This window comes from Pyxicephalus adspersus, chromosome 3 (assembly GCF_032062135.1).
Source record: "Pyxicephalus adspersus chromosome 3, UCB_Pads_2.0, whole genome shotgun sequence".
NCBI classification, from domain to species: domain Eukaryota; kingdom Metazoa; phylum Chordata; class Amphibia; order Anura; family Pyxicephalidae; genus Pyxicephalus; species Pyxicephalus adspersus.
In genome coordinates this window covers 33,436,777-33,464,325 of record NC_092860.1, presented here as the reverse complement: position 1 = coordinate 33,464,325, position 27,549 = coordinate 33,436,777, and the positions used below count along the sequence as shown (strand labels likewise).

At 36.1% G+C, this 27,549-nt stretch overlaps 1 protein-coding gene across 2 annotated transcripts in view; it reads left to right on the top strand.

The window, feature by feature from the left end:
• The window catches only part of SMC5 (structural maintenance of chromosomes 5), a 50,465-nt gene that overhangs the window by 8,984 nt on the left and 13,932 nt on the right, over nt 1-27,549 (top strand). Inside the window, exons 6-19 of one of the 2 annotated variants that reach the window (XM_072404166.1) lie at nt 495-635; nt 3,384-3,545; nt 4,328-4,399; nt 5,014-5,269; nt 5,989-6,143; nt 7,314-7,427; nt 7,671-7,765; nt 8,532-8,664; nt 11,299-11,472; nt 12,810-12,979; nt 14,404-14,527; nt 15,417-15,539; nt 21,712-21,837; nt 24,092-24,160. In XM_072404166.1, the coding sequence (XP_072260267.1) occupies nt 495-635; nt 3,384-3,545; nt 4,328-4,399; nt 5,014-5,269; nt 5,989-6,143; nt 7,314-7,427; nt 7,671-7,765; nt 8,532-8,664; nt 11,299-11,472; nt 12,810-12,979; nt 14,404-14,527; nt 15,417-15,539; nt 21,712-21,837; nt 24,092-24,160 (1,914 nt within the window). The remainder of the gene's footprint in view (nt 1-494; nt 636-3,383; nt 3,546-4,327; nt 4,400-5,013; nt 5,270-5,988; nt 6,144-7,313; nt 7,428-7,670; nt 7,766-8,531; nt 8,665-11,298; nt 11,473-12,809; nt 12,980-14,403; nt 14,528-15,416; nt 15,540-21,711; nt 21,838-24,091; nt 24,161-27,549) is intronic. The other variant, XM_072404167.1, reaches the window with a different exon arrangement.

Sequence of the window (27,549 nt, the reverse complement as noted above, 5' to 3'; positions counted from 1 at the left end):
CCTGGGAGGCTCTTGGGTGCTCCTGCGCATGCCTTAGATGCTCGGCCTTTTTGTGCAAAGAGTAAAATATGCCAATCTCACGCATGCGCAGTGAGATGGGCACATTTTTTTTTCATCCTACATCACCTGATCTTTCTCCTGCCAAGAGAAGATGGCAGCGCTCGAAGCGCTGGTCCCGGGACAAATGCCGGGACAACACTGGAACCGATGCAGGACGCCCCGGAGCGCTCAGACTGCCCTGGAGGATTGAAGGTAAGTGTATTTTTTTTTTGTTTTTGCACTTCTGAGTTTTTAGTTACTCTTTAAGACACTTTTCATTTATTATCCAAATCTCATTAAGGGTACCTGCATACTCGCTGATTGATTCCACTGACATTGGATCATTGGAAAAACATTCATTCTGAACAAATTCTCAGTTTGCACTTATCTTTTTATGAAAAACAGGGTGAATTTACTAACACTTAGTGACTTGTGCAAATATTTGTATTCATTAGAATAGTTGTAAAGGGCATGAAGAGGTTTTAGAAAAACTGAAGCAAGGTAATGAACGCTACAAGCAAGATGTTGAGAGGTATTATGAAAAGAAACGTCACCTTGATAAAATCCAGATGCTGGAGAGGAAACGACCTTGGGTGGTAAGCTTCCCTTTATTTTCATTTTTGTTTACTATATTGTTCATATAGTAGATGAGAGAAAAGACAGAAAATAGCTATGGTTTCTTGGGCGAAGAAAAATATATTTTGTAAGAATTAATCTTAAAGTACAGTTTTTTTACAGCATCTAATTCAAAAGTTTCGTTTGGTCTCTCCCACATTGTACTTCATGGGGAGGTTGTCCAAACAGTTAGACAATCCCTATTTTATAATCAAAAACGTTCCTTTTACCTGATGCGTTTTGCCTAGCGGCTTCTTCAGGGGACTTTGGTGGAGATAATTTTTCAGAAGCTCAACACTTACTTGGGATGAATTGGTGTCATTGTATGTGCGATATAACTTGGGTAAGTATGTGTCTTAATACCCAACGCAGTCTCTGTAAAGAATTGGAGTCTAATCCTGTGCAGAGTTCGGCATACAGAGGTGCTGCAGCGTTGTGTGTCATGTTCATACACATCAGTGACAGTGTTCATCTGTGGATGTGTTGTAGAATTACTTTAAAATGAATCAATTTTGCTAAAAATTATATATTTTTGGTGCCCTGGCAATATTCTTGTTTAAGTTGGGTGAGAAGAAGCTATAGGCAGGTGGCAACCCCATTATTGTTATCCAGCTCTTAAGTAACCACCCAAAAACAGGGTGGTTGCTGAAAAGTGCTGGGTGGTGTGCCCAACCAAAAGGGGCTGGGAAGAACACTGTCTGTTTTTTTTTTTTTTAGTCTTTCTTCTCTTGTGTTGCACACTGCATATTGTAAAGTACATGACAAATTCGACTATGGGGAACACAGATTTACAGTTAGGTCCATAAATATTTGGACAAAGAAAACTTTTTTCTAATTTTGGTTCTGTACATTACCACAATTAATTTTAAATGAAACAACTCAGATGCATTTGAACTGCAGACTTTCAGCTTTAATTCAGTGGGTTGAACAAAAAGATTGCATAAAAATGTGAGTGAGAAGAAGCCTTTTATTTACACAATCACTTCATTTTAGGGCCTCAAAAGTAATTAGACAAATTAAAAAGCTGAAAATAAAAAGTTCATTTTTAATACATGAAAACCCTTTGCTGGTAATGACAGCCTGTAGTCTTGATCTCATGGACATCACTAGATGCTGGGTTTCCTCCTTTTTAATGCTCTGCCAGGCCTTTACTGCAGCGGCTTTTAGTTGCTGTTTGTTTGTGGGCCTTTCTGTCTGAAGTTTAGTCTTCAACAAGTGAAAGGCAAGCTCAATTGGGTTTAGATAAGGTGACTGACTTGGCCATTCAAGAATTTTCCACTTCTTTGCTTTAATAAACTCCCTGGTGGCTTTGGCTGTATGTTTTGGGACATTGCCCATCTGTATTATGAAACGCCTCCCAATCAATGTGACTGCATTTAGCTGGATTTGAGCAGACAGTATGTCTCTGAACACCTCAGAATTCATTCGGCTGCTTCTGTTCTGTGTCACATCATCGATAAACACTAGTGTCCCAGTGCCATGGCAGCCATGCACGCCCAAGCCATCACACTGCCTCCGCCATGTTTTACAGATGATGTGGTATGCTTTGGATCATGAGCTGTTCCACGCCTTCTCCATACTTTTTTCTTGCCATCATTCTGGTAAAGGTTGATCTTGGTTTCATCTGTCCAAAGAATGTTTTTCCAGAACTGTGCTTGCTTTTTTTTTTAGATGTTTTTGAGTAAAGTCCAATCTAGCCTTTCTATTCTTGAGGCTTATGAGTGTCTTGCACCTTGCAGTGCACCCTCTGTATTTACTTTCTTGCAGTCTTCTCTTTATGGTGGACTTGGATATTGATATGCCTACTTCCTGGAGAGTGTTGTTCACTTGGTTGGCTGTTGTGAAGGGGTTTCTCTTTACCATGGAAATGATTCTGTGATTATCCACCACTGTCTTCCGTGGACGTCCAGGTCTTTTGGCGTTGCTGAGTTCACCAGTGCTTTGTTTCTTACTCATGATGTACCAAACTGTAGATTTTGCCACTCCTAATATTGTAGCAATTTCTCGGATGGGTTTTTTCTGTTTTTGCAGCAAACGATGGCTTGTTTCACCTGCATGGAGAGCTCCTTTGACCGCATGTTGTCTGTTCACAGCAAAATCTTCCACATACAAACACACCCCCACCCCAAATCAATTCCAGGCCTTTTATCTGCCATAATACCATAGGATAAGATAATAGGATAATACCATAACAAAGGAATTGCCCACACCAGCCCATGAAATAGCTTCTGAGTCAATTGTCCAATTACTTTTGAGCCCCTGAAATAGTGATTGTGTAAAAAAAGGCTTTAGTTCCTCACATTTTTATGCAATTGTTTTGTTTAACCCACTGAATTACAGCTGAAAGTCTGCAGTCCAACTGCATCGGAGTTGTTTCATTTAAAATTAATTGTGGTAATATACAGAACCAAAATTAGAAAAAAAGTTGTCTCTGTCCAAATATCTATGGACCTAACTGTATAGGTGGTTTCTGTTTTGGAAATGTGATTGTAAATATTTGACATGACATAGAAGTCAAGGCAAATCCTCCAGTAGACAAACCCGTTCTTATGGCAACTCAGAAGGTATTTCCTTTACTTTGCAGAGATCTTCTGTTACAACCTGCTGTGTCCCTGTTTTATCAAACTCAAGAAAAATAATACAGTGCATGCTTTTAAATGTAAAACTGAAATTATATATGTATTGTATAGTTTAGGAATTAGGCTTCATGGTATGCTTTTTCTTATCAGGAATATGAAAATTGCCGTCAGACATATGAAGAGGTGAGACAAAAACGTGATAAGTTAAAGGAAGAACTTAAGAGAAGACAAGAATCTCAAGCACCTCTTAATCAACAAATCCAACAGTATGATAAGCAGCACAAAAAAATTGATAGCAGAACGAAAGAAAAAGTAAGTGCTGACTAATGTTCCAGAAGTAACATACATACAGTTAGGTGGCAAGGCCAGTTACCAGAAAGCTTGGTTGGAAACTGCATTACGGGCTGGGATATGGTGTACTGCATAGAGTTGCAGTATGCTGGCACTAGGAGGTGTCTGCTATTTACATTAACTGTCATTTTAGAAATTTCACTCCTTGTAGGTAGACTGCAATACATATCTACCTGGTTTTAAATTTTAGTTATAAACACTCTGTCTAAGAGCTGAAACAATGAAACTGTTTGTGGTAACCAAAATTAGTAAAAATATAATTCTATGCCTTCCTAATTCAGTTTTACAATGGGCCTTGTTTATGAAAGCTCTCCAAGCCTGGGAAAGTTAGACTATCATTGGGAGATCCCACAAACCTGCAATCGATTTCCTAAACATCATTTGCTATTTGTTGGCAATTGATTTCAATCCTAGACCAAATTATTCCAGGTATGCTGGATCACCCAAGTTCTCCCATGATAGTCTAATTTTCCCAGTCTTGGAGAGCCTTAATAAACCTAGCTGTCTGTTCAATGCAAATGACTATTCGGTTCTAGGGGCATTTTCATTGAAATGTGCAAGGGGCATTTTCCTACATTGAGAGGGAAAATTTTCTGATCTCTCCCTGATTGAGGTTCTGCTTTAATAGCAAACTGAAACTAAATTTGATAGGGGCACAGAAGCTATAGTCAGAACTTTTAAAAAAGAGTTTGGAGTTTATTATAAAACCTAACATATATTGTATTATTGTTTATTTTTAACAGATGACTGAAATTCGTGAAACTTCCCAAAAATGCAAGCAGTGTCAGGAAGCTATAGAAAAAAAAGAAAAACAGGTTTGTATTTTGACACATACCTTGTGTGTAGGAATTGAGAATGATGGGTAAGGTACCCATGCTGCTGTTCTCCCTCTAAGACTGTGTTTCCCAACCAGGGTTCCTCCAAAGGTTGTTTGAGCAATGAGCAATTTTTGTCTCCAGTCTAACCGACACCAATAATCTTTTTGACTATCTGACGAGTGACATTCTTCTCAATGGCCATCAACGTAAGAGACATTCTTCCTACTGACCGTCTCACAAATGTACTGTGAGCGGTGGATGTAGTCATTATAGTACATCTGGACACTTGGGAGCTATTTCAAGGCGTTCACCCATGTTAAAAAGGTTGAGAAAAACTGCTCTAAGCATAATACATTTTTCTGAGCTTACTACCTCTATGCTATGTGTACATAAGGGTAATGTCTATCAATTTCTGTTTTACTTAATAGAGCTTTGTTTGTCTGTATTTTATTTTGCTTTCCAAATGTTTGACCCTTCTTGTTCAACCTTAGACTCAATTTTGCAGATTTGTTTCAAGTTCATATTCCGACTGGCTTGTCAATTGCTTGCCTTGATTTACTTTAACTTGTCAATGGGTAATGTTGCTTGTTGTCTTTAATATTATCACACAGATTGAAGACTTTCAACAAAAGTTGAGAATGAAGCAAGATGAAGAACAAGATCGTCAGAAAAAAATTGTAACCACTCGGAAAATGATTGAAGACTGGCAAAATGAGCTGAGGTTAGTAGGGAATCCAGAAGCATTTCAGCAGGAAATGGATAGTATTGGCCGTGAACTGTCTCGTATCCAGGAAGAAAAAGCAAATATTGAAAATGAAATGAGTGACCTGCGTATGGAAAGGCAAAACAGGGAGAGGGAAAAGAAAGGTAACCTAAAATGATTTTCTAACTTTATGCTCTTTATGTATTTAAAGGCTTTTGAGTCACTTTTTTTATTTTTTTTTTTTTTTTAACTCATTTGATGATTAAGGATGTTTTTTTATTTTCTTTTATTTTTTTTTTTATTTTGAGAAATATTTACTTCCAGTATCGTGTTGGTTCAACAACAAAATCCAATCACTCTTCAAGCTAGTCCACGCTTGCCAAAAAAAGTCCAAAAGTACAGCAGGTACATGCAGCATCCAGCTCAGCACTCAGAGTGAATTCCAAACATAAATTTAAAAAACTACATCAAAACCAGCATGTGAAATGTAATTCTTTTAAAAGTAGAAAACTGCAAATCTTCTTACTTGCTTTAATTACTTTTTAAATACTTAACAGTTCCTGATTATAGATCCGTTTTTGGACCTTTTTAACATGGGAGAACCCCTTGAAACAACTTTTAGGTTTCAGGGTACTCTTTTATAATTACTATGTTCACAATTCACAGTATATTAGCATGGTGGTCAGTAGGATGAATGCCTCTTACATTGCTGGCTCCGAAGAATTCCACCCATGTGGATATACTAATGATCTTTTTTGGCTCTTTTAAAATGAGTTACGAATTTCTCATTGCTCAAGGAACCCTGGTTGGGATACATTGTTGTAAGTGTTGTTGATGTAGTTGTAATGTAATTTGAATGTTTGTGTTTTTCTTCTTTTCACAGACAGAGTTAATCTACTTAGACAGTATGATAACTTACTCAATCTTAAAGAGCAAAACTTGCAGAAGAAATTTGCAGACACTTACAATGCAGTTGTTTGGCTTAAAGAAAATAAAGAACGGTTTAAGAAACGTGTCTGTTTCCCCATTATGTTAGAGGTGAGTTAATTTTAGAAATTGTCAGCAGTTTATTATCTCTGGATAATTATGTATAGGAAACATTTAGCATTTACTATTCTTGACTTAGATCAGGTATTCAAGAAAATTATTATAGTTCAGCATCAGTCACTGTACAGATGCTAATGTTCACATTTTACAATTTGTAAAAATGGCAATATCTCCACTAAACACCATATAGATAAGTACCAATGCTGTGTTTAGGGCATGCACACAAACAATGCGTTGAAGAACAAAGAATATTAAACCAAAGCAGCCCGGAGTCTCCTAGGATGCGTGATGTAGGTATCCTGGGAGGCTCTACACTATTCATTCTTGATTGCTGCGGTGATCAAGACAGAATGGCAAGGAGCTTCACCTCCCCTTTAAAATAGTTGTTGCAGAAACAAACAAAATATTTTTTCTTTACATAAAGGGTTTTTGTCTACCCTTTTATGTAAAGTAAATTTTGGTGATTTGAACTGCTTTAAAGCCTGAAAAAGGTGGTTCAGTTTATAATCAGGTGACCCCTAGTGGCATGCCTTGGAACTGACTTTGTCTCTGGGTTGTCAAATACAAGGTGTTTTAACCCTTTCAATGAGGACAAAGCTCTATCTACTGGTGGCCAACATAATGCACAGATCTATTGAGGTGGAATTAAACTCTGACAATGACAGTTGTGACACAGCAGGTCCTTTTTTGCAGAAGGGACAGACAATGCAACTCCACTTGACCTTTATGCAATAAAAATCCTGCCTGATTGTATATTTTCATTGGGGAAATATAGTCCCACTCTTTTAGCAAGTGACCGAGCATAACAAACTCACATAAACAAAAAAAACTGTTAAAAGGGGAATAAAGAAAAACTAACTAAGCCCATGTGATTTTATTTTTCCCATTTTAATATAATTTTTACAAAACACATGTGCCGTGAATATATTTTATTCACATGGATTTGTTCATAATTTATTTTGCAGTGATGAATGCATTTTGTGCCCTAGGTTTTCTTTTCAGGTCAGTGTACTTTTCATCTTTTTTCAGGTACAAGTAGAGTAGTTAATTTTTATATATATATATATATATATATATATATATATATATATATATATTGTTTTGTACTAAAGAGTATGTTTTTGCATTTTTTTTAATTCATCATTGGTATTCTCTCCACAGATTAATGTGAAAAATAATCAGCATGCAAAATATGTGGAAAATCACATTTCAGTAAATGACATGAAAGCATTTGTGTTTGAAAGCCAAGAGGATATGGAGGCTTTTTTAAAAGAGGTGAGTTTTTATTACTTTTAAACACCCTTAAAAAAAACATTTTTTTAGTAAGTCAGATTCACTTTTTTATAAAAAAAAAAACATTACAGAAAAAAGACCCCTTTGTCTTAATCAGTTATGGCTATATCTGGCTATATGTAATTTCAGAATTACCTACATATTTTAGCACACATGTTTATTATGAAAAGTGGCAAATATGGCAAAATTTCTGTACTGTATGACTGTCTTTTATTTTAATTTTAGGTTCGTGACAATAGAAGGCTAAAGGTTAATGCCGTATGTTCACCTTTAGAACAGATAGCAGACCGAGAGCCATTGAAGCCAATCACTGAGTTACAGTAAGTTGCCATCTTGCTTTATCCATTTAAAAAGGATAAACTGCTCTATACCAGTCATAAAGTTTAAACTTTTAATAGTAAGTAACATTTTTTTTTAGAAATTGTCACCCCAGAGCTAGTTTTATTTAGGAGTGTAATAAAAATAAATATATTTTATGTAACAGTTTTTTTCATACATTTGAATAAAAAAATATTGTACAGTATGTACTTGAGTATAAAAATCAAAAATCCCATTGGAAAAAGAATCTCCGTTTACCCCGGCTACTAGATGGCCCTGTTTTCTCTTGTAAAGTGTAAATAACACATTCTTACTATATGAGTTTGTTACACACTTTATATGAGGATACACTTACAAACAACGTTACAAAAGTAACAAACGAGATCATTTAAGTGCAAGTCGACTATCTTAACCACCTCATAGGTACAAAATACTTTAAACTGTAGAAAGGGGGAATAAGATCAAAAGACCAAGCTCTTGTGTTAAGTGTTTTTAATCATTTACATTATATTTCTAAATTTTCTAATTTCAACTCTAACTGTTGATTTCAGTTTTGAAAGTTAGCTGAGACGGCTGCACTTTGTGCCCTAGGTTTATACTGTGTCAATGTAGTTTACTTTTTTTTTTTTTTTTACATTTAAATGTAATTATCTCGGTTTATATTTGGATTGGTTATTTATATATATATATATATATATATATATATATATATATATATTTTTTTTTTTTTTTAACCGTTTTCTTTTCTACCCCAACGTTTATCTACAGACAGTATGGCTTTTTCTCTTACTTAAGAGAACTTTTTGATGCTCCTCAGCCAGTGATGAATTACTTAGTCTACCAGTATCGGGTGCATGAAGTTCCTGTGGGAACAGAAAAGACTCGACATTTAATAGAAACCGTAAGTGGTTTACAATGACTTCCTATACCTTTTTATTTTTTTTTTTTCTCAAGAGTGATGTCTCTCTTCTGGATCCTGACAAACTCTAAAATGTTATTTCGTTTTTCTCTTTTCTATTACTCAAATGTTGTCACCTCTAGTTTGGTCTATTTTTTCAGAATGTTCAAAGTGAATTTTGGCAAAAGCTAAATCGGGACTTACTTTTATCCTTCCTGGAAAAGTGGCCTTTTCCTTGCAACCTTTCCATACAAGCCACTTTGTGGAATTGTTGTAACATGCACACAATGACCACTCTTTACAACTTCTGTAACTGTTTCAAAGTTGCCATAGGCCTCTTGGTAGACTTTCTTACCACTTTCCTGCTTATATTAGGTTTGGGTTAACAGCTTGACCCAGGGAGGATTCTAATTGTTCCCAACACTTTTCATTTGTTAAATATAAACTTTACTGTGTACTTGGCATTCATCTCCTAACTTGTGCCTGTCTACAACTTTAACCCTAGGATCGTTTTCCATTGCTTGCCACCCAAAGTTGATTTTTTTTGCTTTTAGTTGCACCACCAAGCACTGGAACACTCCAGCATAGAAAACTCCTGTTTTTATTGAGAAATAATCAAAACTTATCACATGTGGGAAGACTGTTACGTAGCTTGGTGTGCAAAACGGAAGGTGATCAGTCACCTGATAAAGCTTTTAAGTATCTTTTTAGGAAAGGGTGATACGTTTATGCATCTCAGTATATATTTTTTTTTTTTTATACATTTTTCTATTACGTTTCACTTGGATGTTTTCAGTTGAGTAAAAACAGCTAGTGTTTTCATCTCAGGCTACACATGCTGAGAGGGGGAATCTTTCTATACTCTGTATTTGTAGTGTTTGAGGTATAATCACTATTGTTACATTGTAATTGTTAATGTACTCAGCTTTGCTTCAAAGTCCACTTATTTTGGTAACTCAAATAAGGAGGAAATAAATTACAAGTTAATAAATATGTTCAAATATAAACCAGGAGTTTTTTTATGGTATTGTGCCCTCATGAAAAGTATATAACAAAGAAACTCTTGGTGGTATTTCTGTACGGTAAGTTAGCTGTTGTTGGAAAATAATCACCCAGCACTATTCTACCATCATCTTTTATTATTATATGTTTGATAATCTCCTAAAACTTTTATGATTACAGTGTTCTCCCCAGAAATTTTTTTCAGCCGGGTGGTAGGAAGCTGTAGCCGGGTGGTAAAAAAGGGGCAGACTTTATACACACTGGATACATTCACAGGCAGAAATCTGAGCTCGTGCTATGAGATGGGGGCGGGGCAGCCTGTGTCTCCACATGAAGGCTGAACTGTGTGCTCAGCTCTTATGGAAGCAGCACAATCCTCTGAACGGATGACACAGAGCACAGAGCAGTCTCACTGAGATCCGTGCATCCGAGGATGAGAGCTGGGCGGGGTATTCAAATCAGCCGGGCGGAGCAACCGGCTAAAACCCTCTGGGGAGAACTATGGATTAGAATATCCACAAACCCCATTTAAAACCTAACTTAAAAAATGTGGAGAGGACCAAGCCTTGCTGATGCACTATATTGTAGATTTCTTTAAACGAGTTTGTTTTATAAAAAGAACAACTGACCAAGTGATCCCTTTTAAACACTATTTTTTGTTTTGAGCTGGAAAACAGTTTTACCCACCGAGACTTGTATTAGACAAAAAGATTGGGTTACTGTTTGTCTACTAGCAGCATGACGGGCTATCCTAGCAGAGTGGCTCCACCCCAACATTACAGGGAGTAATTAACACCCAAAAAGTGTCTTTGATAAAAGAGACTAGAGGCAGAAAAATCAGATGATAAACAGGTTACCGCTTTTTTTCAGATTTGGCACAAATTTAAAGAGAAGGTTTAAATATTCTACTTGGGGTATTCTACATCAGTAGCCCCCAACCTTTTGGAGCTCACAAACCACTAAATGCACGGACTCTGAACCACGTGAAGCCATGTGTCAGTCAAGGGGGCAGAAACTTCCCCCAGAGTGACGTCATGATGCCTGAACCTGCCCACTCTCCCATCGCAGGTCTGAGTGAGGCAGGTTGTGTTCAGAGACATAACCCGCCTACCGCCCTGAGCCTGTGATGTATACGGGAGACATGGTCCACGGCTCTGGCTGGTGTGCCCTCCCAAGCGGGATCCTTCTGACTCTCCTAGGGGTTGCACTGGCCAGAGGGAATTGGGGATTCCTGTTCTACATGATATGTTCTAACGTAGTACAGTACAGGTTAATGATTTGTAATTATACGAAGAAAAGTTTGTTATTCTAGTTATTGATGTCTGGTTTTTGGGCAAAAAAATGTTTTACTTTATTTGTTTTGTTTTATGTGGTTATGATTTTGTGGTGTTACTGGTATTACCAATGGTCCTCGTATCTCCCCCCCCCCCTCTTTTTTTTTTTGTTTGTTTTTTTTTTTTATATTTTGAATATTTGCAATAGAGGATTGCTGCTATTGATATGGCATGATGATGTATGTCTGTGTTTTGCTGGTATTTTTGTTAAGTTATTAAAAAAAACCCAATAAAAATATTTTTAAAAACTTAAATTTACCAATTTATGAAAATGTTATTGTCTATGTTTCCCAATTTCAAGGTAATAAAAGAGACCAGACTCCCACAGTTGTACACAGCAGAAGAAAAGTACGTCACAAAAGTATCTGCATATAGTAACAATGTGATCTCGAGTAACAATCCTTTGAAGGAACCCAGATTTCTTACAGTCACGGTCGATCCAGAAGAGAGGCGACAGGTTCTTGAACAGTGTAAGGTAAGGAAGAGAAAATATCTAGTGTGAAGTGCCAATTCTCCAAAAGTGCATTTTTTCACGCATAAAATGGTACACCCATAAATAATAGCATTAATAGGTAATATGAAAATGATCTGCTTTAATTTCTTGGTTGTAGACTCAAGGCAGGAACACTGAATCAATGGCCTAAAAAAGTACTGCGCTGTGTAGAACAATGATTATTAGTTTTATTATAATGTGATACAACACAACAATTGACTTAATGACTAATGCAGGTATTTTCATGCACCTCTGCATACAAGTATGGGGAGAAACAGAATTTACAAAGGTGAGCTACAAACAGGCATCTTTATATTATGGACAACAGAAAAGGTACATATATGAGTAGGGAATTACAGTTGGACAAGTTCAAATGAGTAAGTGGATTGAGTTTGCACAGTGCACATTTATATAGAAAAGGAGTGGACGGGATTGGAATTCAGTGCCATCAGAGAGAGTCATACATGTAAAAACTATCAGCTGTAGATGGGTTGAGCTTTGGGGATGACATAGTGGAATAAATGCAGTGGGTTGTCATTGCAGGAGGAAAGGGGAACAAAGCAGAGTAGAATGTGTTTTGTTTTTTTTTTTTTTTTTATAAATGAGTGCTAGGATTGGAAATTGGCTAGAATGCCACTCAGTAAACTGGAGTGTCTGGATGTGTATCTGTATATTGCCTGCAGGTGTCGCCATTGCTTCAATCGCTGCATGCTGCTAAGCCCTATGAAAACTTTATACAGTATGTATATGTAGATAATGAAACTATTTCCTTCTATGCGAGTAAACATAATACAGCCATGTGAAAAGGTATGAACACCACATGGAATTAACCATATATTTTTATTAGCAAACATTAGATTTTTATATACTTAAAGTTAAACACAAGAACATTTTTCACTTTTTCACTAATCACTAGTTGTAAATCATGTGGTAAAAGTAAGTACTCCTTGAAACTTCTATTGCCCCCATTTATCAAATATTACTGCTTGGAGGCATTTTTCATATTTTCCCATCAGTGTCTGACTTTGTGAAATGTTTAACCACTACTCTATGTACAACTTAAGTGGGATTTAAAACAGGGCTTTGACCAGACTAGTCTATATCCCTCCATTTATTTCTTCACCTATCTGTAGACTGTTTTAATAAAGTTTCAATTTTTTTTCATTTTAGTTGCAAAAATTGGAAACCTTTCCTTAAGTCCTTAAGTTTCATAATGTGTTCTGCCTATTCATGATTATGATGGTTTATATGTTGTGTAGTATTAGTTCACTAGTTCTTCTTTTCCCTTTCTTTTTTTAAACTTGGTGCTGTAATCTTAGGAGATTGAGGAAAGATGTTCAGTGTTAGACAACCGGATGCGTGAACTAACTGATCGTCAAAGGTTGCTAGACAAAAAAGACAATGAACTAAGGACACGAAAGAAAGAAATCCTGGATGTGAAAACTAAGAAGCGACAGCTTGAACAGAGAATTAGCACCAAGTATGATAGGTAAGTAATTAACAGATTTTATTTTGCAAAATATCAATGTACACTTTGGTCTTTCAGCTTGCTACATATTTTCTACATTTTAGTTGCAAAACTACATTGCTTTCCCACAAATCATAATTTGTTGCCCTTGTATGACTGTAGGCAAGTAGCCTAATCTGTACATCTCTGCAACAAATTTACAAGAAAACTGAACTCAAGCTTATCCTATGTTGTGCATGTTTAGTAATTGTCTAATAAACATTAGCAACTCTAGTAGTACTAATTAGTTTATTGAAGAATAAACGTGTCTTCTGTCATTTTTGAAGACATTTTGTTTTTACAAAATCCTTTTTTTTTTGTTTTAATAATAAGCTTACCCAATGTGTATAGCCACACACACAGGTAATGTGATCACTTTAATTCAATCACTGGAACATGTCAAGGCATATTATTAATTGTCCAAGAACATGCTGAGAGGTGTAAAGTTTTGTGACACAACCCTGTTGTTAAAAATGCCATCCTTGATGCCTTGAAGTCTGGGACAGGTGGCTCGTTTTACATGGCCAAAGGTAGGTAGTTACACCTACCATCATGCTGTTTGGACAGTTCTCTTCATTGACACCCCATAGTGATTTAAGTAAGATGACAGTTACCCATCTGGAGCATTTTTCTGAAAAAGCTGCTTGGATAAGCAGTGGAAACACCAACTAGTCCAGCTGAATGTGAATACTACTAGTTACCTCCAAGCTCTGGTGTTTAAGCAGCAGTGTGGTACCAGATGCTTTTTTTGGATGAGCCAGTTTATTCATAATATATTTTTTAATCAGGATAGCAAATTTTTTGTGTACTTCAGTGTTTTTGGTTAGTTCTGAGTTGCTAATATGCATTTTCATATGTATGATAACAAGCTTTAATATCCATAAGACCGTTAGCTTTGATGTTAAAACTGTAGATGACTCAAGCAGTGTTTAGTATATCTTACCTGTGTAAACTCTTTGTGAGTGAACAATGATAGATAAAAGAATTGCCACTAAATAGTTCTTAAACAAAATTACTTTTCATTGCTACACTGATTTTATGGATAGGAAGGTTCAAGATATGTAGAAGTGGATGCTTTGGGCCTGATTTATTAAAGTTCTCCAAGGCTGAAAGAAGATACACTTTCATCAGTGAAGCTGGGAGATCCAGAAAACCTGGAATGGATCTAATTAAGGATTGAAATTACTTTAAAGAACTCAATTTCAGGTTTGCTGGATCACCCAGGTTCACTGATGAAGGGGTATCTTCTCCTGCATCAGAGAGCTTTTTTAAATCAGGCCCCATGTGTCCAGGTCTGTTGATTTCATTATTTGGATTTAGCTTCGGTAGAGTATTGTACTATTTTGTCCCATGGGTATTTTGTAATGGGTATGACCCAGACTCTTTATTTTCTTTATTGCTTTTAGTTTAAAACAACTGGAGCAAGAAAATATCAATTTGAAAGATGTTGAAGAACAAACAAATGTCAAAATAAGAGAAATTAACCTCCAGAAAAAAAAACTTGTTGATGAACTCACTCAACTAATTAAGGTAAGCCGTTAAGTTTTCAATGATTTTGTTTTCATTTTTTGATCTCATAAATTAATAACACTCTGGACTTGGCAATGAAGAATGGTTGCAAGAACCTAACTTTCTTACCTTGTGCTTGGTACATACATTCTATTCCTACTTATGGCAATATTTGCACGGAGTTTACTTCTTTGGATTTGTTTATTTCTCCTCACAGTCCCAAAACATCCTAATAGGTTAGTTGGGTACATTGTAATTATCAACCATTGCTTGGGAAGTTGCAGCAAGAAACTGTTGCCTAATGGCAATAAATAGATTATAGAAATGGACTTAGTTGTTACCTAAAGTTTCAATGGAGAGAAATGCATTTTACCAGTTTATAGTTTAGACCATTATGTGTTGTTTTGTAGTTATGGGATTTTACTTCAATATCATTACATTCTATATTAAACTTTAGTACAGAATGGCTTAATGGCAAAAAAAGGAACTTAGGCTAAAACTTTTCACTTTGTTTTGGACATAGAGAGGAAGCATTTACCTCTGTCAAGTTGTCCACTATTCTAATATTTAAAAGTGAGGGTAAATCTTTGCATGCATGGGGATACCTGTTTACCTATGCAAAACTTAAAGTTTGACTGCTGCAACTGACTCTGAAGAGGCTCACTTGCCAACATATGCAAAGCTCAGTCTGAAAAGCAATTAAAAGGAAATAAAAGCACTGGGCATTAAAAACTGTACGCAATGCAAGAGTTAAGCGAGCTTTAGCACATGTCCTTGTTGATCTTCATAGTTGCAGGCACTGTAAAGCAATTAATATGTGTGCACTTGGAAAGCTTAACAAATTTAGTAAATGTATTTTTTTCACTTGTGAAAATGAATTTCCTGCCTCTAACATAAATTTTTTTTCCAGAAATGTGTATTGCTAAGTAAAGAAAAAATTGACCTAACCTTGCAAAACATGACTGTGTTGTGGAAGAAACAAAAGCTAGAAACCGATTATAAAGATGCCATGTCCAGGATGAAAGAGCTGGAGGTAACTGTTTAAGGCAGCACATTTTTGTAGAATTCCATACTAAAATTGAATGTTTAATCTTAGCCTGGTGAAGTGCCAATATATATGGGTGCTTATGATATTACATTTTTGCACAGCTTGAGCAGTATTGGTTGAAGCATGCAGGGTATAGTAAATGATGTAGTTCTTTAGCATAATAACATGCTAACATAACAACCTTTTTATAACATTTCTGCCACACTTGCCAAAATTTTGACACATTAAAGGCAATTCTATAACTTAGGCAGATGTATGAAACTCAGTTGCAACACTGACATGGGTTCAGTTAATTCACCTTAAGAAAAAGCATTGTCTGCTGTGGGGCACACGTTTCTGAAGTGGAAGTAAACTTACTTCCCGTTGCTCCTTGATAGGCCAGGCCAGAGTGATGTAACTAGTGCACAGGAGTTAATTCATTTTATCACTGATTATCAGTGTGCAATGTACAGTTGTTTGCAAAAAAAAAAACTGGTAAGTTTTTGCATTGTCTCTTCTGCAAAAATATTGTGCTTGTATGCAACTTTTCTATTTTTTTCTGAAAACTACCATTTTTAGAACCACTGCAAATTACAACATTCTTGGAAAAGGGAGATTAACCTCCCTCGTGGTATTCTAGTGTGGCTCAGGGTTAATTTTCAGTACCAAAAGGGGTAACCCCGAGCCACATCCTGGGTGGCATTGTAAAAGACTTACCTGGTCCCGACAAGCCTGCAGCGTCTATAAGCGATGTCCGCATGGCATCGGTGTCCCCTGGCCTTGCGTCCCTGGCGTGATCAATGGGACATGAGCGTGCGCGGCAGTGCGCGGGGGGGGAGGGGGGTGACTGGGTGGAAAATGTAAACAGAATGTACTGCTTTGACATTCAAAATTACTCATATAATCAGACCGCCAGGGAAGTTAAAACTTATCCTGAAGTACTGAGCTGGAAAGGTTGTAAGACAGTATAGCTTTTTTTACCAATAAAAACAGCTGGGCCTGGTTAACTTTTTCAACTCTCAAACAAGAACTTTTGCCCATAAAACAAAAGTATGACATGTTTCCTTGATAAATAAAAACTAATTTGCTGGGCTACCAGGTATTTTTAGAATAACCATTAAAAAGGCTTTGTGTACAGAGCTGTTAGGTAGCTATAAGGTAAGTATTATACGTCTGTTTAATATGACCAAACTGACTCTGAACATTACAAAATATTTTACACGTGCCTAAATGAAAGAGTCTTTTGGCAAGTTACTCTAGATTCTGAGCCTTCTTCTAATCGGGATGTTGGGACGTGTCCCATGCTGCAGAGAAGATTTCTGATGCTGTCAGCTCCTCTCACTGCAGTACTCTGTTCTGAGCCCGGGCTGACAGCGGCTGTCATTTAACCTGGAAAAGTTTGGTACTGGATGTCTGGAGCGTTAAGACTTTGGGGAAGGATAGAGGTGAGTTATGCAACTAGAGATGCTTTTTTTTCACTTCCTAAGCTACTTAGCTTTTCCATTCATACTATCATTGTGCTTTAGTCTTCAGGTTTGTTTTTCTGTGAGTTTTAAAAAAAAAAAATTCAAGCGGTATTAAGGCTGCAAACATTGGTTTTGCACAGTCCTGTGATCTGTTTTTTTAATACAGGTTACAATAAAAACTCATCGATTTATATTACAGCAAAGATATATTGTACAATAATTACATGTTTTTTCTGTGTTTGGGTTTGACAGAGAAAGTTATTAGTCCAGGAAAGGAAAAGAGGGGGGTTTAATATATTGTAATTGAATAAGGCTAAGGAAAATTTGGGAATTATCAATATGACACAAAAGGTGTACAACATACATCATCTTTGATAAACTGTTGTATAATGATTACATGTTCTTGTTTTAATCTGTATAGCCCTGCATAGGGTTATATTCACAGATATGCATAATAGTAATGGTTTAACACACAAAAAATGATTATGCAGCACTTCATTCCATTCATTCCACTTTTTTTCCAGTGTTGGGATCTCTATGTACATAACCTGGTTATCACTAGCTATTATTCACCTGCTCCAACTTTTACTTGAGTACCTAAGGAGGTATAAATCCCCCCACATTGAAATTTTCTTTAACTTTTGTAGCACAGTCGGTAAAGTGATTGTATTACCTCCTTTAGCTGAAAGTCAAACAATAAATAATTGGCTGCTAATGAATAATGTTACTACAGGTTGACATTCAAAAGTCCGCCAACCTTCTGACCTGAAGTGCGCCGGATTCTTGAAAATTCTGGATTTTTTTTTTATACTCCCCTCTACACACAGACCAGTCTTCCTCTTGCAGCACCGCGGACACCTGGCACAGTTGCACGGAGCATGCAGCAGGGATGTCTTAATGTGTATTTAGTTTAGCAAGCAGACTTAACAGCAGTTTCTGTACTGTACTACAGTCCCTGTATTGAAAATGCGATCTGAAATTCATGCTGGGAAACTGAAGGATCCGGATTATCGATGGGCGGATTTTCATTGTCAACCTATATTAATAATGTCAGATCAGCAGAGTTTTCGGTAGTTTGGTGTTTATACTAGTAACATTAACTATCCTGTGATGGAATTCCCTTTAGAGCTGCTTTGGTAAAGTATTGGCATACTCTCTATTTAGAACCCACTTTTAAATTATGGTATCTATGTGCATAATATGTCATATGTTTTATTGTCTTTTAATAAAACGAAGGTTGATACACTATGTCTTTGTGTGGAACTAAAGTTTCACCTTTGAAAAATAAAGCGCTTTATTGCGGAAAGATAATGTCATTCTTCCAAAAGCATTCTTACCCGTCTGATCGCCATCTCGGATAAAAAAAAAGAAAAGAGAGAAAAGTGGCCTAATTTGGAAATAACGCAACTCAGCATGGTCTTTAAAACAACATCTTGCTGCTAATACTTTAAAATAATGCTTGTTCAAATGTGTCAATAAAGACACTGAGGCCAAGTTTTAGTTTGTTAAAAACAGCTGATGTTGTTTACTAAACTCTATAGAAAGAGGAAAGGGACAATGTCTATAGCAACTAAAGGGCACTAAAACATTGTGCATAGTCTTTTAGAGAATGCGATCACTGGAGTCAGAGTGTTTGTTCATGAACTGCCTTCAACAGAGGACACTAGGCAACAAAAACTTGATACCAACCCTAACCAAGTATCTACACGTATTGGCTCCTGATATTCTCACCATCCAAGTATTCTGCATGACTTTGGCCTGTGACATGCACAACTCGACATGTGTCTTTCGGTGGGTCCTCAAGTGCCCCTTCCTGCTTTCTTAACGAGTTGACTTTTGAATGGTCTGGTTGGATCAGTTCTGGCTTACCAACAACATTGTGTATTCAAATGAAAACAGCGTGGCTACACAGGACCCGATTAATAATATTATCAGATCACTGGCATGGACGATTGTGAAGATTTTTAAAATGTCTCCAAATCTGAAGTGCTGGATATAAGTCCATGAAACACATAATGGCATGCGAACTGACAGACAATGCAAGAAAAAAATTGATGTCAATATCAGAATTTGCATCTAATCTGTTCTGCCTTTGGTGGCATGCATTTTATTGTTTTTTTTGGGGTTTAGTACATTTTTGTTTTGTTTTTTTTATGTCTTTATTGTGTTAAATTTTCCAAAGAGTAGAGGATTCCTCACACACTTTACAGCTGTTTGCAGAAAAGAGTAATGTTTGCTGAAAAGCTTTCTTGAAAACCTTTGCTCTTTGAATGACCCATGGTATCTAACTACACATGTTACATAGAAAAAATATTGTTGTTGATGGCTTTGCCTAACGCTGCACTGTCATTACAAACTGCTTTTTCCTGCTTGGAGTACATCCCCACAGATGTGCATTATCTGAAATTGGGAGCTGCATCATTAAGCGAATGAAACATTGACACAGTATTTAAGCTACATAATGAACCTAATATTGATTTTTATATATTTTTTTCTGTTGCCCAAGGTTTAGAGGCTGTTTTTAAACCAGCCAATCATGATGATCACTTTAAAACAAGTAGGTTTTCTGTAGCAACAGTTGGAAAGTTTTCAGGTCTACTTTGTGTAATTTGGATAGCAAATGTTTACTAGTCCGAACAGTTTTATGAAAATTAGGAAAAAGTGATGTTTCATTTATTCATCATATTTTAATAAGCTTGTCAAATTCCTGTAAAGCAAACCCACAGTTACTTTCTGATACATAAAGCAGGAATAAACTGGCACGCACAGGGGAAGCCGTATTGCTGAATATCTTGGCAACCAAGGAAATATTTTGACAAGCGATCAGGCAGGTGGGAGGGATTATTGTGGAAGGGACATCACCTATCGCTTTCCTCAATATTGACCTGTCTGATCGAGCATTTTAGCAAATGGAACTGTAGTTTTATTTTTAGGTGCCTATAGTTCAGCTTAAAACACTTTAGAGAAAGAACCCTTCTATGTATACATTGGCTCTTTCTGTATGAGTAGTTTTATTACATTTGGGCTTTCCTCTGAATGTAGTGAGTTACAGTGCAGAAAACTCGCCTATAGCTTGCTCTCTCCAGTTGTTTTACTACTTGTGAACCATTTTTTGTAAGGTATTTGTGTAGTATATTTTGTTGCCAAATTTTTGCTACCACAAAGTTTTCTTGGTAAATCAGATTTTTATTTAGCTTTTAATAAATAGCCAATATCATCTAGTTCACAATTTTACATTCGTATGGTTGACATAGGTGTATAAGTTTACATTTTATTCTTTTCTAAATTGAACAACACATAAAGAGTTCAATACCATACAGTTTGTTTTAATTCATTATAATTAAAAATCCGGTTGTGTAAAATGTTGGTTCAGTTTAGGTTGCGCACTACTGATTTTCTTATTAAAATATGGAAAGGCTGATGAACCTTAAGGATGTGGTGGTCATAAAATAGCAGTGTTATGCATATTGCAAACCACTTTTGTTTTATGTGTTTACATTGTGACACATAAAATTGCTGACGCAGAGAGGCCATAATTTCTGAATCAGTAGCTCAGGTATATTTTTCTCTTTTCATATTTAGTAGATGTGCATCACCTACATTATTATATTTGGATTATATACAACTGCACATGTATTTTGGCTTTTCAATAAAGCTGATCACCAGGCACAACTTTAATACCCTTTTTTAACTCTGTACCATGTCCTGCCATTCTAAAACAGAGGTCCCCTTATTAAGTCGGTCTTCTTCTTTGTCGTAAGGCGTTTCATCTGTAGAAGCCAGAAATGGCAGAGTATTTCTGGTGGTCTGTGCAGTGAAGCACCTAGAGCCAGAAGTCCTAACCCTGCCCCCCTTTTTTTGGCCATTCATAAAAACAAGTCAGGCCCTGTGTGTGTTTTTTTAATGGCCAGGAGGAGGGGGAAGCCAGGATAGGACCACAGCTGCTGACTCGGGCCCAGATGTAAAGTTGCTGCTGTGCTTTTTCCAGCTTCTAAAGATGAACGTTTCACCTAACAGAAGACTGCTAGATGGAGGGGTCTTTACTTTGGAGAAAAGGGACCTGCAATAGCGGTAGGCTAAATGTGCCTGTAGTTCAGCTGTAAACAAATTTCCTCTACTCATAACTGTTTGTAAAAGATTTTATAAGATTTTTTTACCACCAATTTTAAATAACAGGATCATTAAGGTAGTATTTGGTGACCACATAAATGTCCATGGCTGAAAATTATATTTACAGGTCACGGAACTCTGAACATTTAGTCTCCCCTTCCTATTGCTTTGTAATCTATTCAATACATTTTTAGATTTACAGTTAAAGATATAGTTGCAATGAGCAACTGCGAGCTCTATCATGTGCTTAATTTACAAGTCTGTGCATTTAATATGTTAACTAAAACAAAACAGGCAAAAGAAGTGTGAAAAATTGTACTGAATTATTTTACAATAATTAGTAAAATGAAGCAATTATTTTACATGAAATGGTAACAAAGAGCAACAAGCACATGAACATATAAGAGTGATGTGAGGTATAAAGTAGAGGTTGCTGGTTGGTTCTATGTATTGTGTATGAAAGATAAGAGTGTATACACAATAGGTGATTACAAAGGAAGATGTTGTAAATAGAGCATGCGGTAACATTACTAGAACCCAGTATGACAAATCCAACCCCCTCTACTGTATGATACAACTAATTATTTCTTCTTCTCTTGAAGAGTGAGTTTGTCAAAGTGGATGAGTACAAGCATAGTCTTCTTGAAACCTGCAAAGACCTCCTGAAGAAGGCAAGACAAGCATGTAAGCTTGGACCGAAGGATGAAGTCCCACAAGAATTTCAAATTGTGAGTAACAAATACTATGTTCATCAAATACTTATAGCTTATTTCAAACTTTACTAAATAAATAAAGCTTGGACATAAATAAATAAATAACTTTATTGTGACACAGGTATAAAATGTGCAGCTATCATTAGGAGTCTTACAAACACACAGAAATATCTCAAAATGGAATTTTAGAATAACACATATAGCTGACACCTATAGCTAACAATGAAAACAGTCCTGTATTCTTTCATTTTTGCATACACACATGGAAGCAATAGACCTTGTTTGTCAAAGTGTGAAGCAAAAGCTGTCATTGATAGCAAATGTTCAATCAAGAAAAATAAAGGAATTTGAGAGAATAAATTAGGGTGTGGTGTGATATTTATATCACAAGTTGTGTTTCAGAAACTTTTTTAAAAGAAGAAATGAGTAGTTTACCTATATTTATCAATCAGTTGGGATACAAAAAACACCTATCACTTTTGTGCAGTTAATGTATTGCCTTAATTTCTGTGTTCTTGCTTTTACATTTTTTTGCTATCACCAACTGTAAAGTTATGAATGCTTTTGCTGATTTTCTTTTAAGAATGTTGGTTGTCTGGATGTCATTCTAACCTTGTGACCTCCAAGCATTCTGTCTCCAGAACAGGCATAGAAAAAAAAAGAGTTTTGACTTTCATGATACTTGTTCTTAGCCACTGGCTCAAATTTTACAAAGCTGTTTGATCGGCATTTCACTCAGGTAAACATGCAGTTGTAGAGTGAATACCATGTTAAAACTAGTGAGTGAGTGAATAAAAGGGTATGGGGAAAACACTAGACTTCGATTAATTATGTTTCTAGGTCCCCTTCTCATTTTGTCAAATATTTTACTGATCTCTGAGTATGCATTTTCGCATCAAGACACAACGACAAATGTGGAATATTTTGTAGTTTCTTGGATTTGGTGACTGTATTACTTTTTTTCACCCTAACATACTTTTTTCTTAAGATGACAAAACTCCACACCATATCTATTGAGGAACAACATTGTCACCCTGCTGTGCTCTCCTGAATGCGACTAAAACATCTTTGTTTCGTACTGTGCATACTATACATAATAGCCAGAAAGGCTAAAACTGTGAGATTTTGGTTTAGTGCACAGGAAAGAAAGGACATGACATTTCTGACAAGATCCATATATGTTTTTCTGGGCGGAGAAAAAACTAATACAGCCATCTAATGATTGACATGGTGCAATAATGAATATGTTTGTTCCTGTATTTTGATATATTGTAGGCATATATTTATCAAGGTCTAATATCCTATTAAATAATCTTGATGTGCATATGTATAAACAAGATGCATTTTAGGGGAGACATAATTAAATTGGGACATTTTTCTGAACTAGTTTACAATAGTGTGTTTGCTGACTTCTTATATTTTGTAAGTTGCAGTAAACATGGTTCATGTTGTTGGATTCTTAGGCCCAATTCATCATAACCTATCAGGTTTAAGTTTTTTATTTGCTCCACTAAACTCTACTTCATAAATACTATGTCTTCCATAATGGGCACTTATAATAGCTGGCTAGCCTGAAACAGCTGTGTGCAGTTCAAAATATTAGAAGTTATTTATTTTATTGTATTGGCAAACTAAAAATTTGAAATACCAGTAAGTCCTAAATTAATGATTCATGCGGGTCTTCCCCCTAACATTAATGAGGAATATACCCCTATTATATATGATTACACAGTATTTAAACAGCTCCATCATATTATGCAGCACTGTACAAAGTCCCTCAAAGGGGCTCACAATCTAATGTCCCTACCATAGTCCAATGTCTTTAATACAGTTTAAGGTCAATTTTTTTGGGGGGAGCCAATTAACCTAACTGCATGTTTTTGGAATGTGGAAGGAAACCAACGCAAACATGGGGAAAACCTGTAAACTCCATGCAGATAGTGTCCGGGCCTAGATTCGTACCTGGGATCTAGTGCTGCAAATGCTAGAACACTTACTTCTGAGCCACCATGCTCCATGTGAATGCCATCTGTTTAAGAATCCTTTATTCTGTTTTGCAGTAGATAGGTGGAAGACTTTTTTAATCTTTTCAAAACCTGTCATGGGATACATAGAGGGCTACCTTTGATCACCTCTTCTTCGAACTGGCTGACCTTATAATATATTTTTGTGTTACTGATCTACAAGAATAGGGCTAATTAGAAGTTCTGACTTTACTTGTAACATGCTTCTTTAACTTATCTCAGTTATTCTTTCCTTTCTTCTGCAGGAATTCAGAACAGAAAATTCTCATTTGGCTAATTTATTACATAATCTTTCAAAAGTTGATTACTATAAGGTATTTAAGGAAGCCACAGATACCCTACACAATATTATTATTAGTAGTAGTAGTAATGTTATGTATTTATATACGGTGCTACCTTAATGAAGTACTATACAAATTCCAAAGGTATACCACTCACTAACTTGAAAAAAAGTATTGAAGTGAGGGTGGCCATAGATTAGCAAATATGTCATTAAAGCTGACCTTTCACTCAAACAAATGGTCCGTTTACCTTGTTGTTTGGGGCTTCTTTCTTTTCTAAAAAAAATTTTACCTACAGTTAGTACATGAAAAATGTGTCTAAAAAAGAAAAGGATAGACTTTTTTTTTTTGCTAGCCCCAATCTTACAATGGGGCAAGATGCTTCTATCCTGAGTAAAGTCTTGTGAAAAGCAGAGCAGGTGAAATATCGCGACTCTCCAGTCCTTTCCAGTAACATCTTCTTGTGAGATCCCAACTGATGAAGGTTAGTGACCTAATCCAAGACTAGTTGCTAGTTGGGAAAAGTGTTTTTTTTCTCTTGTGAGGTATATTTCGTGTAAGTGATTTGCGAAGGGGACCTGGACAATGTAATGCAAGGTAACTGCACCTTGCATTTAAGCAGTGGGTCAGGCAGATATTTGCCCCACCTTAAGAAAGTTTGGAGGTGGGAACCACCACTATCCTATTTCCACTAAGATGTTTACCTGCTACATAAAGAATGATATCGAGATGGTCACAAAAAAATCCATTTATAGAAAGTGATATCCGAACTATTGGTAGTTGCCATTAGGTCTTATATGGCCATGAATGATAATTTGCTTCAATATTTTTTGCATTGTTCTAATGAATGATTTAAAACTTAACATAGTACAGTGTGTGAGCTCAGGCAGCTTCTGTCCTCAAACCTCCAGCTAAAGTGTCTATACAGATAACGTTTTTAAATTCTACACATTTGCTATTAGAATTTTCAGAATTTTAGGATTGTATTATAAGCCCTATGGGTTTTTGAAGTTTAGCTTTTTAAAGTTTAGCTTACTTGTCTTTTCTGGTAAGTCATCATCCCACTTGACCAAGCATTGGCCAAGCAATCCCATGCTCAAACATGCTTCTTACTTATGACAATAACTTTTTTCCATTTAATTTTTTTTAAATTTATTATATAGGGTAGGGAGTTTCATTTTTCCATCCTAGGCCAACCTTCCCTGACTTTTTAAACATGAGGGGGCCCCTTGAAATAATGTTCATGTCTTCAGGGAACCCCTGCTATAATTACTATATCCACAGCTCACGATATATTGGTGTGGTGGTCAGTAGGAAGAATGTCTCTTTCATTGCCGGGCAGTGAAAAGTATGTTGCTCATCATTCTCAAATCATTTGCCTCACCCAAACTGACCTAAGAGGCACAAATTGCTCATTACTCAAGGAACCCCTAACAACCTCTAGAGGAACCCTAGGGTTCCACAACACCCTTTTTTTTTTTTTGGTTGAGAAATATTGTCCTTAGCCATAGTAGCATGCAAGATGGCATCAGGACCTTATCATAATATCTGTATCCATACTATGGGAGCATAGAAGGCAGTGTAAGAGCTTCCGTCTGCATAGGGCTGTTTTCCAGAGGAAAAGCTGAAAACTGTTCAGTAAAACAATAGAAGCATTAATGAGCACTAAGACAAAGTTAGCAGGCTAGGCGTTATTAAAGAAGTATCTTACCATTACCATCAACACAGGCTTGTAATACACAATAAAATTGATAACCAGTGCTAATTAGAATTTGTAGCAGTTCCTATTAAGTTAACACTTTTTTTTAGGAAAATGTTAGTTTAGGGGGTATGTATAAACCACATTTGGCTTAAAAAGAACTTTACCCTGCTTTCGGTTTGTTACTAGAGCAGACATTTGATTTTCATTGTTCTTTTTTAAATAGTTCATCAATATTTTATTAGTTTAAATATTCATGTAAAGCACTCTCTCTCTTTCTTTTCCTGAAGCCCACCATTGGGAGTTTAAAAAATAGTTGCATTTAGTCCTTACGCAATTGTATATTGCAGTAGTAAAAAGTGGCAGACATAAAATGAAATGAAGCTGTATACTGAAGACAAACCGAATACATTTTGTAAACCCAAATTGTAAAAAAAGCAAGCAGCAATATAGTTTTGGCATATGATAATAGTCTCCTGATAGAAGATTCAACAGTAACCATAGCATAATTTATTGCTTGGAGGACAATGCATGAACCAGTGCTTAGCATGTCATTTTCATTTCCTGTGATAATACACATTCTACTTAGATAAAAACAATAAATGTATTAATAAATATTGGAGAACAGGGAGGTTCCAAGCTAGACAGCAGGGTTGCCTAGATTCTCACACTGTCTGAACTGGATTGTACATCTTTTTTTGCAAGTTTAACATTCATTTGTATACAACTATATATCTATATTCTTGCAGGGAGATGAGAAAACCGAGGTTTTTTTAAAGGCTTGCAAAAGTGTATTTACTGACGATTATCACGATTAGTATCAAAATTGTTTACATGATACACGATAATTGAAGCCATGTAGTGACGCTTATAACTTGACCAGCAAGTAGTTTACAGAACATTAATCGCTCCTCAAGTCTATATAAAGCATATCCATACTTGGTAATCGCAGACGTTTGGTAATGTTACCCAACGCGTTTTGCCCAATGTAGGCTTTTACAGGGCTAATATAATGCTTGGGAGGTAGGGCAGGGTAATGTCCCATGGTTGAATAGGTAAAATCCTAAACTGGTTCAACCCAAGGGAAAAAGGGGTTGAGAACTACCTTGCTAAAAGTTGAAAAGATGTTCTGTATGAATCTTTCATTCAATAGGAGGTGACACAAGTTAAAATACCCCTGAGGAAGCCTTAGTTATCATGTATCGTGTACATTCAATACACTTTTACAAAACAGAAAAAAAAAGAAAAAAAAAACTCTCTACAAGAATATGTAAATGTTTGGGGTTTGCAATATGTAAAAATGAATTACACTACAAATGTGAAGGACTCCTAGTGATCAACTATTTTAACATATACTTTAAACTATGTACTTAGATTGCAGACCATTCACGTTATGGTAGTCTATTCAATAATATTAATCAGTTATTTGTTTATGAAGGATGGTGGCAGTCATAGTCTGGTATGAAGTCTGATATTGATCCTGCATTAAAGTAACTGGTTGTTTCCAGTCTCATTTTATTTTTCTGCTTATAAATCACCATAAAAATATTTATATTTTTTATCTGTCTAGCCATTGAAGAGGTCAAAAGGGTAGTAGAGCAGTAAGACTGTATAACAATAAAACAGGTTTAAGTGACGCAAACAGTGTCTTCCTGCCAAGATTGTGCTTTGTTTACCAAAGGAGGTAATGTGAGGGCAAAGGACAAGTCTGCAGCTGATTTTT